Raw genomic sequence first — 17779 nt, forward strand, 5'->3', positions numbered from 1 at the left:
ATGGGCAGGATACTGAAGGATTCTTGTTTGATGCTGTGTCAAAAAGGCTGTTACAGTGGCCTGAAATGGCTTTGAAAACATGCTGAAAAAATAATGTGCAGAGAAAAGGAGATTTAAAGAACTAAAGTAAAAAGATTGTTAAAATAAGAATTAAAGAAGACATGATAAGTGGCTTTTAAACTCGATGAGCGGAAAATATTAACTGCTAAATTACTCTTTAATTTGGTGAAGAAAAGTAGAAAACAGCATAGAGCTGGAAGTCAGATGTTCACCTTGGAAATAAGGGAAACATTTTGACAGAGTGATTAACCAGTGGAACAAACTACCAGAGGAGGTGATGATTTTCCACGTCTTGAGGGCTTTCAAATAAAGAATTGATCCTTTTCTGTAAGTGAGGCTTTAGCCAGATACAAGTTTACCATAAGGGCGTTGAGGAACTGTGAGCTCGTACAACCCTTTGTGCCTTTGGCATGAGGCTCATTCTGCAGGTACTGTTAAAGTTAAAAGATCTCCAAGTCCAAACTCATGAGGCACGTGTCCAGAGCGGTGTGTGCTGAGGGATAAAAAGTCTTCAAGAGCCCCAGCTGTTGATAAATAAATTTTCCTTCTTGGGTTCGATACAGGGTAACTAACTGAATAGCCTGGGATACTAGAAACCAGAATAGATGATCCTAAACGTTACTGTGGATCTATGAACTTAATTTCCACTTTCCTTGTATTAATCCATGCCAAAGACTGAAGTGGAATTTAATGATGCTGCTGGCTGCATTAGCTTCACTCTATGTAGCTTTGGTCATAAAGACAGAAGTGCTATACAACCAGCAGCTGCCCTCAGTAGTTTTTTTCACTTTTTAAAATTACAAGTGCCTGCTGATGTTCTTTCACCTTAAGTGCCAGACAGTGTCAGTGTCTGACACCAACCGATGAGTGACAATGTCAGTGCTTCCATCTCAGTTTGTTGGTCACGTTTGAAGTCTCTTAAAGACTTCGAAGTCTTTTGAAGACTTTAAATGATTTTAAACCTTGGAGTCTTGTGTCTTGTTAGCTAGTTTTCCTGACTGGTAAGTATTTGCTAGTAATTCTGTGGGACTACAAGGAGACAAGCTAGTGTGTGTTAGTGGTGCACATGTAAGGCTGTATTATAGAGGGTAAAGAAACAGAGAAGTGTGGAAAAATTGTTTTCAAGCACGTTAGCCAGATGACTCTTTGGAATTGTAAAAGTATTCTTATACTGGAATCTCTTGCCTGTCATAGCACTTAATTGAAGGGCAGTGATTGTGCTTTTGCTTGCTTATGATGCATCCTAATGTTGTTGTCTGTTTTGATGGGGACAGCTTGGGCTGCCGTGCAGGAAAGTTTCTTCTTTGGAACAAAAAAAAACCCCCACCAAACCTAGAAGCATCACAAATATTTACACTTATTAAAATACTTTTTCTCTTAACATAGAAAATCCACTTTCAGTTTTCGACTTTTTGAAAAGTCGCTTCATACAGAATGAAACAAAAATAAATACATCTGGTCTGCATTTCATTTTAATTTACCCTTTTTTTTTTTAAACAGAAATCATGCGTCCATGTTAATCTCTTAACAGCAATAAACAATGAAGCATGAAGACAGACTGCCAGACAACTCAGAGTAGCGGGGGTGTATAAAATACCCTTTCTTCAACATTTTGCAGTTTCCTCTGTTGTTTCTTATTTCCGAGATACATCACTTCTAAAGCATGTCACGTTCTTCATTTAGGCAAGAGTTGTGGTGTCGTGAGTTCTTTCTTTGTTACCAATAACACAGAAGTCTGTCTTTTGTGCTTCTGTAAATCTGAGTTAATCCTCAGATTCCACTCGTACAGTGGTTCTGTGAGGGAGCTTCTACAAGCCAAGAAACTTTTGCTGCTCTCTACGTCTTCCCACATTTCCCTCCTGGTGAAAGGGAGAAAGGTGATTTCAGAAGAGGGTTCCTGTTGGATCATTGATATTGATGCTGCTCTTAAAAGAGAGAGAACACTTTTCAGTGCTTATCTGCCCAGCAGTCTTTCTGAGCACATTAAGTGTGTATTTTGTGCATTAAATGCTGCTGAGTTTCTTAAAGTGCCTCAGAAAGGATGTTCAAATGACAAAATAGATGCTACAAAAATAAATGTTATCGAGAGGGTTTTACAAGTTGTTTCATAACTTCTAGGAACATCTGTCCTGTTTGCTTGGCTATTAGGTTTTTGAGAAAGTGTTTTACTGTGTGGTAAAAAAGAGAAAGAATTTTCATGCATCAATAGAATATTGGAAAACTATTATCTGAAGTGATTGTAATAAATATCCAGAAGGTTGTTATGTTTAAGAAGTATTTTCATTACATTTTTTTCTCTCACCGCAGCTAAAAATCACTGTGCTTAAGATGTAGGCATCCATTTTGAGCTCTAGCTTCAGATTTTCACTTGAAAAGCAGTAACCAGAATTTTACATTATTAAATTCAGCATCTCTTACCAATTGTTTACTCCTCAGTGTTAATTCTCACTATAATATGAAATTGTTCTTATTATTGTTCATTGTTTTGATGACTGAAAAAGTTCACTGGCAAGCAGGTAGCAGTTTATAAATTAATTACAGTCATGTCTTTCATGTATTTCAAAGCTTTCATTCTCTGTAATAGAAAATTGCTTTGGAATAGGATCTATATTTTATGCTTAGGTTAATGATTTCTTTTTTGCTGAGAACATCCTGTGAACCCATGTCGTTGTTTGGAAATGGCTTTAGCAAAATCCATTTTGACAGTGAAAAATTTCTTTCTGAAAACTATTAAGAGTTGACAGGCCTGAGGAATTGGTTCCATGATCAGAATAGTAAAGCTAAATTTTCAACTGTACTTGTTTCTTGTAGAGTAAATTAAAAAGAACCCAAAAAACATAATGATGGTGTTAGACATGGTAGTCACTGTGAAACCCCTTTAGAACTTTGGGTCATTGTTCTTTGTATTAGTACTTAGATTCTAGAACTTGGATTTATTTATGTGTTGTTTTCTAATTATTACTCTTCACCAGCCTCTGAAATCTTCATCTGTATTGGTGTAAGTTATTTCTTTAATGGTAGCACAATTAAAGGCATATAAGCTAGTTTCTCTGAACTAAAAAGAAGAAAAAATATTTTATTATCATTCATACATGTTTGGGTAGTACTGAGAGGGAAAAGAAAATAGATTTTCAGAAAAAGCACCTGCTGGGTTCTAATATGTTGGTGCGTTGCCTGTCTTTAGATGATAGCTACGATGTTATTCTTTAAGTCTCAATAACCAAGATAATTTGGTAAAACACTTGTTGCATTTAACTTGCTTCTTGTGTAACTTGGGTCTTTCCATAGAACTACATAGCTGTGAATTCATATATTACTCTGAATTTGTAATTAAACATTTTAATTGTTGTTGTTTTCCTTTCTTCCTAGGATATTTTCTTTCTTGGACATAGTTACTTTGTGTCGCTGTGCACAAGTTTCCAAGGCAGGTATTTCTGTTGAGTTTTTTTTTGTTGTTGTTGTTGTTCCTTGGGATGCTGTTCTTTTAATTACGTGCAAATAATGGGATTTATTGCAATCTGCTTCCTGGAAAAAAAAAATAATTTTTTTTCTCAGTCTGTTTATGAAAGGAAGTAACAGTAGTCCCAGTTTTGCATTCAGATGTGGACTTAATTGCTATGCACAGGACTTAAAGGCTATGGAAAAGATATCCAGTTGTATATGCTCTGTATCTGGAGAGAGGATTAAATCCAGTTTGGCATGATGGCATTTGCTTTTTATAAAACCTGTGGCTGTATAACACTATTTTTCAGGCGCATTTTCTACTTAAAATTCCATGTAGTTTGGTTAATGTGCACCATGTGTCTGAGAAGTACATCCATCATTTTCTTGCCAAATACAAGAGGTGTTAAGTAGATGGACTACTAGTAGGGGAAAAAGGCACACACAAGATATTAGAGGAAGCATGCTAAGTAAGCTTTTCTGTTTAGCATGTCTTCATTCTTTTTCTTGAAATAAAATGAATAATATTCTGTTTCTACATCCACTGTGTACAATGAACTGTATTATTATACAATGTGAATGAACTTTATTTCGTGCTTTAGTTCCTTCTCTTAATGACAGCTGGGTTTGGTTTTGGTTTTACGTGGTTTTTTTGTTTACTTGTTCGTTTTAAAGTATAATTAAGCGTGTAACTGCTTAATTTCTACACCTGTGTCACCCTGGCCTCTAACTTCGGTAAATTTTGTGAGTCAGGTAACATCAGGTTTCAGCTAAAGCCTGCAAAACTGCAGAAGAAAACCAAAGGGATTGAATAAATTGTATTTTTCTTTCAGAACTACCTGTCGGTTGGATGTGGTATTCTTTTTTTTTTCTAATTTTCTGCATATGTTTTGAGTTTCTCTGGCTTTTTTATTTTGTTTTACTTTGAACAGCTACTGCTGCGACAGTAAAGGACAAATTAGCACGTGTAAAGGAAAGGCCTGGTCCTAATAGTGGAAAGTCAGCAGTTTTCTGAAAGGTCTCTGTTGTCTCAGAATAGTAACTAGTGAGGTTGAGGAACTGTGGTTTTATTGAAAGGAATCTCATCTGCAGCTTTTTTCCATGCAGATCTAGCAAAAGTAACTTATTAGATGAATGTACAAAAGCTTTTTTAAAAATGGAGTGTTAAATCTTTTTGCGTGTGTACTTGACATTTAATATCTTGCTTTTCTGCATGTTTTATAGCCACAAGTTAGCCTTTGAGGTGTAATCCATTTAGAGGATTTGAGATTAATTTCCACAAATTCTGTTTTTAACTAGTTGATACTGTTTGACTACTAGTATCTATAATTTTTTTTTTTAAAAAGGCTGCCTGAAATTGTCTCGTTTGTAATATCTGAATAGCTGAGAGAGAAGTGAAGGGAGCAGGCAGTGGAGGTAATAAATAAACTGTATTTGTTTCCTCTAGGCATGGAATGTTTTAGCTCTGGATGGAAGCAATTGGCAAAGAATAGACCTGTTTAACTTTCAGACGGATATAGAGGTTAGTGCCTTTGGGTATTCTTCATTCTTATGGAGGTGTTTGAGAGCACAGCCCATTTTGAGTATCCCACGGACTGTGCTTGCATTCACACATTTTAAAGACTAAGTTCAAGGTAATAATACTGTGAAGGAGCAAATGGAGAAGAACTCTGTATTTGCCTTTTTCTTTTCTTCTGATGAGTTTTAATTTTGGTTGCAAGCTATGTATCAGATAATGTTCACATATGATACACATACAGAGCTCTAGAAGTTCAAACGTGCTCATTTCCAGAAGGGAAAGGTGTAAATGGTGCCTCTGAATGGAGTGAGAGCCTTGCAATCACTTCTACAATCCAAGATATGTTGTTGCTGGTCCCAAGTCTCTGTGAGGGGGCCATCTAGTGCTGAAAGCTCTCTGGGCACTTGGCTGTGGGATTTGGAGATTGAAGCACTAAAATGCTGAACAACTTTTTTTAACCACTGAATTGCCTAGAATTGATTCGGTGTGTATTTGATTACCATTTTATGACCACTTGTTTTGTAAGGTTTGAACCTTGCATGAAATGCAGATACATGGGGATTAAAAGTCCTTTCCGGTATATAATGAAAGGATTAGGGCAGACTTGTCTTCCATATGAAAAACATGTCTATATTAATGCTATCATAGATGTGCATAACAAAATAAATATGACATCTGAAAATGAAGACAAAAATCCATGGGGAACAACAATTCTGTAATTAAATCTGAACTGGTTTATTGCTGTTTGATGATACAAATTAAATTTAGACTGTAATAATAGATTTGCTTCTGAATTTTATGTTTTAGCTTAGTTTTGTGAATAAAATCCCAGATGTGTTTCATTTGCTAACCGTGGTACAAACTGTTCCTAAAGCTTTACAGTAATATAGAGGGTAAATTTTTTTTCAATGCTCTTTTAAAAGTTTATTGTCAACTCCTCTTCTCTACTCTTGTTAAACAAGAGGATCTTACGGAGGTAGGAGAAAGATTTTGGCATCTGCCTCAATCTAAATGTGTCAGAGGAGACTTGGAGCTTTAATATCATCTTTTCAGTTGCTTTTAAAAAAGCTTGTGCTTCTTATTTGCTAAGAAATAAAGTAAAACCCAACAGGTCTGCAGTCCCTCTGTTGATAAGCCTTTTGTATGTTTGAATTATTTTTCTGGTATTTAGGAAAACAGTTTTGTATTTTTAAGTTTTGATATGTTTATCTTATGTTTTATCTAGTGGCATTGCCCTTTGAAGTCCTGTATTTGCAGCATGGGATTCAAAGGAGAAGGAATGAAATTAAGTTATGGTCCTCTTTTGCTATAAGAAGCTATTTTGGTTTCGAGCAATTCAGTTACTTCAGTATATTATATTTAAGTACATTTGTAATATAAACCCCTTAAATTTACTCCTACGAGTGTGTTTAACCAGCAGTTATTACACAAAGTAGTTCTTAAACAAGATTTCATATTTGATATCTAAGAACTCTGTTTTTTCTTCAGCTGTTTTAATAACATATTTTTTGTCTATAAATTTAGGACAGGTTAAAGCTGCTGATTGTATTTGACAACTTTTTGCTCAGTTGGACATTGTACTGTTTGGTGATTTTTCAATTAGTGCTTAATCTGAAAATATCGAATAATGAAAAATTAGGGTTTGTGAAATGCTCCATCTTTAAGACCTCGTGGTAGAGAATAAAGAGAGAAGGGGGTGGCAAAACCTATTTAAAAAATGTTTCTTTTCTATCAAAGATGTATGAAGATCTTGAAGTTAAATGTGCCTTAGGATTTCTTGGTATGTGGAACCAATTGTAAGCTGAGGTGAACTGAAGAACTAGTTTTTTGAGTGACAGAATTATTCAGTTAAATGCATTTAAATGCATGGAAGTTGTCTTCTTTAGTATGCTGGTTGTTGGGGGTTTTTACATGCTTAAAGAAATGAAAAGGTTTGGGAAAACTTATCTCATTATTTGTTACTGTTTTCTTTGAATAATTCATTAGAGTTTGGATTTCTTCTGCAATGGAAATTGAACTTGCATTATGTGTTGTTGGTTGAAGAATTTATCCTTACAGTAAAGGTATTTGGCCTCGGCCAAGAAATAATTCTGATTAATCAGAAAGCTTTAAGAAAATACATAATTTTCAGTTTGTTTGTTTTGGTATAAGTTCTTCTGAGAGATAAGATAAGCAACGTTACTTATGGACTAAGAAGTAAGCTCTGATAAGAAAGTATTTTCACACAGTGATAGCCAGGACTCAAGTATTAGAGAGCCCTGTATAGCAGGAGCTGTGAAACAGGAACTTAACCGGGGCTGTAGAGACACACTGGCCCAAGAGAGTCTTTGTGAACAGTTTAAACTCACATGCTGTGCTTGTGACTGTGATCTCTGAGGAACAGGCATGCCTCCCGTTCCACCTCTGGGGCAGTTCTTTGGGTTCCCTACACATCTGACAAAACTTGAAGGTCATTTCAGTAGTTTTGCTGGGTGGGGTCAGCTGCGACAAAAAGTTGAGCCGTGTGTGATCCAGTGAAAAAAAGGAAGAGAGAACTAAAGACTGAATTGAGTAGCACCTCATTGTGAGTGGAGATTCGCAACAGGTAACTGCTTTTTCTTGAAGTAGCAAAAGAAATTCAAAGAGATGCAGTTTCTGGTGGGGTATAGGTGAGTCTGGTTTTAATTCCCAGCATTTTAAACTTGGTGAGAATGTTTTGTCAGACTAGGACTCAACAAAGTCTTCCTTTTATTTGGTTTAAGGGTCGTGTTGTGGAAAATATATCCAAAAGGTGTGGAGGGTTCCTGAGACAACTTAGTCTGAGAGGATGTCTTGGTGTTGGAGACTCCTCTTTAAAGTAAGTAAAATCCTCAGTCATTTATTTCCTAATGTCCAGACCAAAAGCAATTACTGTTACATTTGTTTGAATTTCTGAGTACTGACTGATGACCAAATTTAAGTACTAAGTACCTTAATAATGGCTAAATGAGATGTCATTTTGAGATCAAAATATAGCTACAGTTATTTTCTGGAAATGAGCTAAGAAATGAGAGCTGTGCTTTTCAGAAATGTGTCTTTTTCTTTCCTTAGGATTATGTTGATATTGCTCCATTTTCAGGACTATACGGTGGTATCCTACAATAGTCAGAGAATCCAGATTAGTGGTCATTTTATAGTTTATCATCTAGTCTGGACAAGAGGTGACCGTAGCAATGGGACAGAGAATGAAGACAGTAGACTCAATGCAATTGAGTGCCTACAAAATCGGGAAAGATCTGGGATATTCTTGTTGCTCTAATATAAGAATAGGCAGGCAACAGGAACAGCTTGGGGGACTCTAAGTAGTGACAGTGGCCCTTCATTTCACACAGTATATAAACTGAACTGTGCAGTTTGTTCCCACAAGTTTGTTTGAATCTCTATGAGCTTTTTCTAATGCAACCTGTTTAGCCAGGTTCCTTTGGACATTTCTCTGAGTATTTAAACACGAAGATCCCATTTCCAGCTGAAGGGTCATTAAGCCACCGATGCTTTAGGGCTCAAAGAATTTTTGGAGGAAGGTTTGGAGTGTAAAATATATGCACAAAGATTTTGTTAAGCAGTGAGCATTAAGCTAGTGACCTTTAGCTATTGCTGAAATTTATAAATAAGTCCTAAATCATTGATTGTTGTGTCTAGAGTCATGCAGCAACTAGTTAAGCAGTGATTGCTTTAGTGACCCAAATGGGCATCCTGGCTTCAAACCCGAAGATTTCCCCAGAGCTTTCCCTGCCTCTGGGCCGTCTCCCGAACTGCTCCCTGGTGTCTCCACCCTCAGGCAGTCTTGCCTCCTCATGGGCAAGTGCATATTGTTGCCTCTCCCAGATTACTGGCAACTGCTATTAAAGAAGAGTTAGTCTCAACCAGAGTTAACTTTCGGCAGTGCTCTTTCAAGTTCCCAGAGCATTCAGAGACGGTCCTTATGTCAGTAGGGAATGCAGTGGCAGAAGTGGAAGAGAGGGGGGTGGCAGGACCTGAGCGGTAGCAAGTACCATGGCGAGGAGCTAGCAGGAAAGGCACTGAGAAAGGTGTAGGAGGAAAGGGTCAGGATGGTAGATGATAGTTTTTTGCCCATAATTCCATTTTCACACTTAGTTTAGGCTTTCAGCTGTGGTTTCTGGGAAGTTAAGGGCTAGGAGATTGCAGCGAGAGTTGTGAATAGGACCAAAAATCCTTTGATTGATTCTATTTTGGAGATGAGATATTTGAAAATAGTTATTTATTTAGTAAGCAGATGCTTAGAATAAGTATTCATCAGTTCAGTGCATAGCATGTGTACATTGTAGGGATGATACAGCTGGTCATGCCAGCAGGTAACAGGACAGGCTTAGCTGAGAGCAGCCTCCAGAGTGTGACCAGTGTTCCCGAGTGCATCCTTAACAACCAGCTGGTGCAGAGAGTGGTGTCTAAGACACTTTGCAAAAGCAGATGCTTCACCTCTGACATATAAGCAGATTATATTGAAATTAACAAATGAACAATCAGTGCATGATTTTTAAGACTTTCAAAACATTAGCGTGAGAAGGGTGGCATTAATTTTCAGATACTTGTTCCAAAAGTGAGTTTTCCTATAAGGCTATTTGTGTTGAGTTGTTTCCAGATCTGTTAGTTTTGTGGGTGATACTATTTATCCTTCTTCTGCATCAACTTTTTGTGTCAAATAGCCAATTGCTGATGTAGGTACTGGCTATGTAACAACTGAATGTTTGTGACAGCTTTTTAGGGACATGCCCCATGCTTGAGTCTCAGGGGCAGTTTGCTGTTCTTCCAGAGCGTAACATCTTTCCCAGTGATTTGAAGAGTATCTTAATTGTAAATCTCCCTCCACTACATGAATTTCGGAATAACTGGTTTGAGAATTAAAGTGGAAACTCTTGCAGTCTTAACTGCTTGCTGGGTTTTTCTCCATTGTTTTCAATCCTCTCTGGAGAGCCAGGAAGTTGTTACCAGCTGAGTGTGTAGTCAGATCTGTTAACCAGGGCAAGCCTCCAGACAAAACTGGTTTTATGTGTTTCCTCCGCCCCTGCCAACAAAATCCATGCAGTTGAAGGGAACATGGGCATAAAAACAGAGCTCTGAAATGCAACACAGCTGTAAATATTACTCTGCAGAGATGAAAAGAAAGTTTATGTATTTCTTCAGGGTAATTAGTACATACAGAGTCTCAGCAGTATAACAGCTCCAATCATCCTTAAGTTCATACCCAGTAGTGCACACTGATGCATTTTAATTTTGAAAATAATAAATAAGCAATTTGCAGCCCCACAGGGCTTTCCAGTGGTAGTCCAATATTTCTGTATTGTGCCAGGTTTGTCCCTTTTCATTTGCTGTGGGAACAAGCTCCTTAATAAGACGTACAAAGGCTTCAGTAATGACATGTGCAAAATCTCTCCCCAGAAGCTTAATGTTTAACTAATGTGATATTTAAACCTTTCTGCTTATGCCCTTTGTGTTTTTAGTTACGGCATTTGAAGCGAGGCGGTTCTGGCTTGTATTTGACAGAAACAGCCGCCTCACCCAAGTGGTGTTTGAGAGAGAAACAACACTTGCCTAAGACAGAAACTTGCAGTAGGAAAAGGAAAAAACAACCACTAGGATAGGTGTATTTGAGGAATACTTTGTAATTAGTCTGTGACTTGAAGATGAAGCTTTTTGACGGAGGTGGAGGGAGGTGCAGGACAGGAGCGCTCTCTAGTGACTGTGTCACCACTTGTAACATTACGTTAATTCAGCTTTTTGTTGCTGTTTTAGGACCTTTGCACAGAACTGCAGAAACATCGAACACTTAAACTTAAATGGGTGCACAAAAATCACTGACAGGTAAGTCAAAGAGGTTTTTTGATGGATGGGAAAATTCGGAAAAAGAAGTAGCTGAAGGTATTTTTAGTGTGTCTGCTGTTTTGCAGCACGTGTTACAGTCTTAGCAGATTCTGTTCCAAGCTGAAACATCTGGATCTGACATCTTGCGTAGCCATCACAAACAGCTCTTTGAAAGGCTTGAGGTAAGAAGTTTTCAGTGTTTTGTGCTAAACAAAAGTGCTTAAAGAGCTGTTCGGCATTTAATAAAGTTTAAAAAATTGGTGCTGAACCTTAATACTGTGAATCAGCACTGACTGTATTATATATCCAGGACTTCTTGGGTGTAGACTGTGGTGTTTGTGTGTGGTCTTTTCTCATGACTTTTCTGTGGAGGCCTGGCACAGTCCACTGGCTATCATTAATTTCTAACAGTGTATTTAATTTGGGTTTCCCACTGTTATGACTATTTGAAGGCTGGATTTAACTTTATGTATTTTTTTAATTCTCCCAGTGAGGGTTGCAGAAATCTGGAACATTTGAATCTTTCCTGGTGTGATCAGATTACGAAGGATGGTATTGAAGCACTGGTGAAAGGGTGTAGTGGACTAAAAGCTCTATTTCTTAGAGGTTGCACACAGGTACATAATTGCTTGGGTGATCCTTTAGGAATAAAATTTTATTTTGGGTTTTTGAAATCTCCATGAATTAAAAAATACTGTTTTTGTTTTATTATTTTGTTCAATATCGCAAGATGTGTGCATTCTTTGGGCTGCATTGCTGTGCTTTTAATTTCTTGTTTCTTTTCCTATGTCTGATTTAATTACTAAATACAGTTAGAAGATGAAGCACTGAAACACATTCAGAATCACTGTCATGAACTTGTAATCCTGAATTTGCAATCCTGTACAGTAAGTATTTGAAACTTTGAAAGATACATTCTCTAAGAATCAGAAACCAGTTAAATCAGTCAAATAGTACATTTCCGCAGTTTATAGAATTTTGTGTGGAATGGAGGTCGTAAATGAGCTGGGTGTTTCTACAGCTGAGTGTGGACTTGGATTGTTTTTTTTTCCCCCTCATTACATCTGTAACTGTGGGAAGCTCTAGAGTAAGAATTAACTGCATTCATTCAATTATTGTGAACTGTGTAACATCTTGGTCTACTCATAATTCTAAGGCTTCTAATTGAGCAAAAGTCATGTTCTGGGCTACCTAATTGAGGGTAAAATGTAATGGCATCAGAACTGAAGATGGTTCAGAGCCCTCAAAGTAGCAGAAGGGCATGCTTTTTCAATATTAGTGGAAAAACACATTCATTTGTAATGAAATGACTAGGAATCATTCATGTACTTTTAATTTTACTTAGAGAACACAAATGAGATTTGCTCTGGTTTTTTTGTTGTTTCTCATGGGATTTTTAAGGAATGGGAAAGACTTTCTTTTAGATTTTAAATACATTTAAGTAATTTTTTGCCTGCAAATAAGCCTTAGAAAATACTGAAATAAATTAGAATTTCAGTGTTTCAGTCATGCAAATTTGAATAATGAATTTAGATTTTTGTTCGTTTGTTTTTTGAAAATTTTCTGGCTTTATTGCTAGAAGGTGTTGTAAAATTCTGCTAAAACTTTCAAATCTGTGTTGTGGATTATTCCCAAATGAATGTGGCATGGGAACATCTTTTGTTAAGATTGGATGAAAACTTTTTGACCTAAGGGATTTCTTTAAAGTGTTGATCATTGTTGAGTGTCGGGGATTATTAAAAATTACATTAAAAATTGCGGAAATGAAGAACAATATGAATACAAAGCTTGAGCTTCCGTGCACCCGGGTGTTTAGTGAAAGGGAATTTTTCCGATTTTCTTCAGTCTGAATTTAGGTGGCCACTGAAGTTGGGTACCTAAAGATAATGAAAATGAAAGGGAGTTACTTCATTTGGTCAGAAACACACTTAAATAAAGTCAGTATGTAATTTCCTCCCCTTTCACTCCTCTTTCTGCAGTCCTCCTTCTCCAGAGTTCTTTTTCTGTTGTGTTTTACCTGAGAGTAATGAAGAATGAAAAGGCCAGCCTTTTCTGATTATTTTTGTGGAAGGCTCTCAAGAGGTCTGATTATAATCAGTTACTCTATCTCCTGCTTAAAAGAGGCATTGGCATAGAAGTGCACCAGAGTTTTCCCTTGGCCAGGATGTCTTTTGTCATGTAGTACAAGCAAAAAAAGCCTCCTGAGTGAAAGGATTTTTACCTTTGAATTTTTTGAGTTGATAGTCCTACCTAGTTGCCTGTGCTGAAAAGCTTTATTTCACTGGAGATGTGTCCTGTTTGCTATGGCTTAGAAGCACTTTTCCACAAACAGCCAGGCTCCTTATGATCAAAGGCTAGCACTGATTTTTGCACAGTGGGTCTCCTTGTGCTCTATACGATCCACACTGTGATTCCAGTGGCTGTGTTTTATGGACCTTGTAAAATGCCAGGCCAGCACCAGCAGCTATGAAATGAACTGATATTACCTCTGGAAACTGCACTTTTTAAAGGTACCAGATTTTAGAAACTGGGGACTTGCAGGCATTTTTTTTTTAGCACTTTCCTGAGAGTGATGTAGGCATTGAAATCACAAGCAATTTCAGAATGGAAAGTTTTCATGTATAAGTTGAGGGCTTTGTACATCTCCAACAGCAGCATAAAATTTACATAGTACTTACCTCCAGAATAGTTCCTTTTCCCAATAATAGCGTCATGACTATCTCTCAAAGGAAATGAAACAGTTCCAGAAAATAACATGTTTTTGGAGAAACAAAATCAGAAATACTTAATCGATGCTGGATTTTTATTAAAAAAAAAAAAACCAAAACTTTCCTTCTTACCTGTAGATAATGCCAATCCTTCTGTATCTACAAAAGGAATACGAGTTTTCTAGTTTTCTGTCTATAAAAATTTAATTTGACAGAACAAGTTGTAAATCTAAACTTCTGATATTAAAAAGTGCTGAGTTGGGGGAGGGAGCATAAGGTAGTCTCTCCTTGTGCTGAGCTACTGCTATTTCTCATCCTGTTTTCGTCTGTGAAAGGTGATGTTTGTGGTAATAGCCTCAGAAATATGCCACAGTTGTATTAGCATAATTATATGAGTGGCTTCTAAAAGGAATGTGTATTTCCCATTAAAAATACAGTAGAAGTGTTTGTTACTATTGTAGGAGTAATATAGAGCCAGGAAGTAAAAAAACCTGTTTCGCCGTAAAGGATCAGTCATACAGCAGAAGAGTTAAAATCACGGCATTAGGAGTGAGAAGAGGAGAGAAAACTTCTTCCAGAATAGAAGATTTGTAAACAAAATAATATTTGCACACCCCCCCCCAGTAATCTAGTTCCTGTTGCTGTTTTGTGTGCATCTGCGATGGGGCCATTTCTTACACTCTCAGAGAGAGAACTTTTTTATTCATATTCCAAAAGTACAGTTACTCTTTTCAAAATATCTAGTACAAAGCAATTTTGAGAAATGAAAAACCTTGTTTGAGTTAAATCTTTCATCTAAAGGCAACTGCATAGGGTAGGGCAAACCTGTGAAGAATGGAGGTTTAATTGTTTACCTGTAGCTCTTGCTTCAAAAATTATCTGTAGCTCTTGCTTCAAAAATTATCTGAAGGTGAAGGATTTTTGCCCTTGGGTCCTCCTGCACCAGTGCAGAGTAGGTAGTTATTTCTCCTGCTGTCAGGCTTTAAGCTCTCTTTTACACTGTTCCTGAATTTACACAGTCACCAGAATGGAAGGTCTGGACTCCATAAACAAATAGGAAGCAAACACAATTAAAAAAAAAAAGAGATGTGAAAAATTATAAAACAAAAGGAAAGTGAAAAAGGAAGACAGCAACAAACAACTCTCCCTCTGTGCTTCAAACTGCCTTTGAGTAGGATTTGAGGTCCTGGAAAAATACGTAGATAAGTAGGAATTGTGTGTGTTGATTATCTTCAGTATTACTGTACGTGGTTTCACGACGGTATTTTTTGGTTGAAAGTCTGGGTTGCCTTGGTTTAGCTACAGCATGACAACAGCAGTTCAGTAATGTGTGTTGATTACCAGTAAAAGCTGTGCTGTTATTGCTGTGTAATCTTACCTGATCACTTCATAATGAAGTAACTTCACCCTTCTTCTGTGTTGCAGCAAATTTCAGATGAAGGCATTGTAAAAATCTGTAGAGGATGCCATAGACTCCAGTCACTCTGTGTTTCAGGCTGTAGCAACCTTACAGATGCTTCTCTCACAGCACTTGGTCTGAACTGTCCAAGGCTGAAGTGAGTATGTCGTGAGCGTGTTGTAAGTATGTCATGTTGTTACTGGCCTCAGCTAGGAAATTCACTTCTGAGGATAATGAGCTGATGTCCACAGGCTTGATTTAGCTCTGTGTTGTTTGCATTACCTTTGCAGTCCAGACATTATGTTAGAAGTACCAGCTTAGAATATAATCTCTCAAGGGCTGGTCCTCTGTAGCTAACATATTAATGTAGTTCACTGTGTGTTGGAAAAACAAGAGTTAATATATGACAAATAAAACATGCTGAACCTAGCAGTTCAATTCTGTGCTTCTAGCTAAATATTTTAGGTACTAATTACAAGCCAGAAGAAAAGAAGATATAAAGCCCATTATTTTTTTAAAAGGTAAAAATATCTGTAGATGTGTTGTGTCTTGTGATGTTTGTACTCTGATGTGGCTTTCTGCAGCTGTTTGTCTTTAAAAAAAAAAAAAGCTTAATCATATCTGAGTATTTTACTTACAGATTTTATACAAATGTGTTCTAATGGGCTCTGTAATACATCTTGGGTGTTCTTGAACTTCTGATACGGGGTGTGCTAATGTCTTTGCAAACATTGAGGACTGATATTTATGAGATCTGTTTTGAGCGATATGGGCTGATCAGTTAAAAATAATATAAACTTTTACATCGGTGTAGTTTGTGCTAACGTATTTGTTGTGGTGGAGTTCTCAGAGGTGCAGACAGCTTCGACTTTTATAAGGAGGCTGCATTGCAAGAGCTCTCTCTGTGTGTAGAGGCATTTAATACTTCTCAGAAGGTCTCATTTTAGTGCAAATTAAATCAAAGGATAAGATTTTTGGATCACACTAAATTTTCATTTATGACAGGAACGTGCAGGAGTGGGAACTTCATTCACAGGTGGAGGAAAAGTGTAGACTGTTGAAATCAGGGGAAGCTGCATTCAAATGCCAGTGTGCAATATGCTGACACACTGTGTTCCTTTAGCTGACAGAGCGAAAAAGAGCTTTTGTTACTGTAGAAAACCTGTCCTTAAGGCAATTCCAGAGTGACAGTCCCCTTCATGTAACTGTTCATACTTACAGAGCTTTTGTGTGCCAGTGGTAGGGGCTTAAGAGTCTTCTGACACACTGAATTGTGTTGCTTGGAAAGCTGTGCTGTTATTACTGGTCTTTTCCCACTGTTTCTCTTGTTCTCTCAATTCATGGCTCAGATTGGAAATGAAAGGAGCTCTAAAGTGCTATTAGCCCTGCAATTCTTTCCAAGGGCAATACAACTGCAGCAGGAATTGTTTTGACTTTGGTAGGTAAACTGTTAGCCCCTGTCTGTGCCACGAGGGGGAAGGCGTCTGCCGCTCTTCTGCTGTAATGAGGAACAGCCTAAGGAAAAAAAAATGACCCTTTGCAGTGTTTACTGCCGAGGATTAGTGCGTGTTGGAAGGACAGATGATACAGCTGGCTACATGCAGAGTTTTGGGATTGTGTATGCAAAGTGCCTGATAAAAATTATGGTGCAAATGAAAGGGAGATGTAAAGCCACACTGTCTCATCTCTTCTGAATATTTTGTGGTTGAGTATGAAAGAAAACTGCTGCCTCTGTTGGACATGCTGGCCCTGCTAGAAACCTTTCAGTATTTTCTGTGCTGTGCTACTCTCACTTCATTTCTGGGTCTTGGACGTCCTGCTATGGCTGCTTTCCATGACACTGCTGTGTTCTGCAGCTCTTAGCACTCACAAATGCTGTCTCGTTGGAGAGAAACCTTTCAGCTGACCCTTCAGCTGTATTTCTTATCTCACATCAAGATAAAGGTGTCTTCTCATCCCTCTCTCTCTGCTCTTTTAGGTGGTCGATACCTTCTCTTTTTTTCTTTGTTAGCATCATTTAGTGTACTGGGAGATGTTTTGGTGAGACTTACCAAGAAGAGCAGCGGTGAACCATTAATGTCTTTGGGGTGGGGCTGGGAAAATTAGGATCCTATTCCTTTTAACCCCACCTGCTGCTAATTCAACAGGAATAGGGAGGTGCTGTGTTCAGAGACACTCCAGGTGTGCCCAAAAGACATCTGTAGACAATAAATTCAGCTGTGAGGTCTGTCTGAACATTGCTTTGTGAGGGTGGGAAATCTGCTCTTGGATATCCTTTTGCCTCATCAGCTGCTGTGATTAGGAATTTTGTCATAAATCATTAGATGGGAAACACATGTCAGCTGTACCAGGAGAAAAGAAGAGCTCTCTGTATTTAGGTACAATCACTAAAACAAAAGCAAAAATTAGAATTTTGCTAATGTTCGTGATGCCCAGTGCCTTCCCACCTGTCTTTTTCATACTGGGGCCTTATTGATACAGCATGTGTACATACAGCTCACTCCCCATTCTGCTCCCCAGACTAGCTGCATACCCAGTTTCGGGAAAGCTAGAGCTGTTGTCCTTTGCTTTCTTATTCCTCTGTTTCTGTATTTTCAGCCAGATGGGCAGTAAGTAGCATCTTCGCTATTTTGCATGTTGTGGTTGTCACTCTCCCCCACCTCCCTTTAAAGTCAGACGTAGCAAGTAATTGATGAAAGGAGTTAGAAGGGTAACAAATGTGACCTCAATCATCTGTGTGGTGGTGAGTTTTTTTCCTTCCTAGTTGGTATCCTTGCTAATTTTCAGGGTAGCTGAGGGTATTTTATGATAGGC

General features: G+C 37.7%; 1 protein-coding gene across 4 annotated transcripts in view; it reads left to right on the plus strand.

Annotated features, from left to right (window-relative positions):
- The window catches only part of FBXL2 (F-box and leucine rich repeat protein 2), a 52047-nt gene that overhangs the window by 25182 nt on the left and 9086 nt on the right, over positions 1–17779 (plus strand). For 3 of the 4 annotated variants that reach the window (XM_027891580.1, XM_027891570.1, XM_027891587.1), the window contains exons 3-10: positions 3430–3484; positions 4949–5023; positions 7762–7856; positions 10790–10858; positions 10945–11040; positions 11349–11475; positions 11671–11745; positions 14992–15122. In XM_027891580.1, coding sequence (XP_027747381.1) covers positions 3430–3484; positions 4949–5023; positions 7762–7856; positions 10790–10858; positions 10945–11040; positions 11349–11475; positions 11671–11745; positions 14992–15122 — 723 coding nt within the window. Of the gene's footprint in view, positions 1–3429; positions 3485–4948; positions 5024–7761; positions 7857–10789; positions 10859–10925; positions 11041–11348; positions 11476–11670; positions 11746–14991; positions 15123–17779 lie in introns of those variants that run through there. The other variant, XM_027891596.1, reaches the window with a different exon arrangement.

Source organism: Empidonax traillii, unplaced genomic scaffold (assembly GCF_003031625.1).
Source record: "Empidonax traillii isolate 1590-97213 ecotype Southwest subspecies unplaced genomic scaffold, ASM303162v1 scaffold14:size4059594, whole genome shotgun sequence".
Classification (NCBI taxonomy): Eukaryota; Metazoa; Chordata; class Aves; order Passeriformes; family Tyrannidae; genus Empidonax; species Empidonax traillii.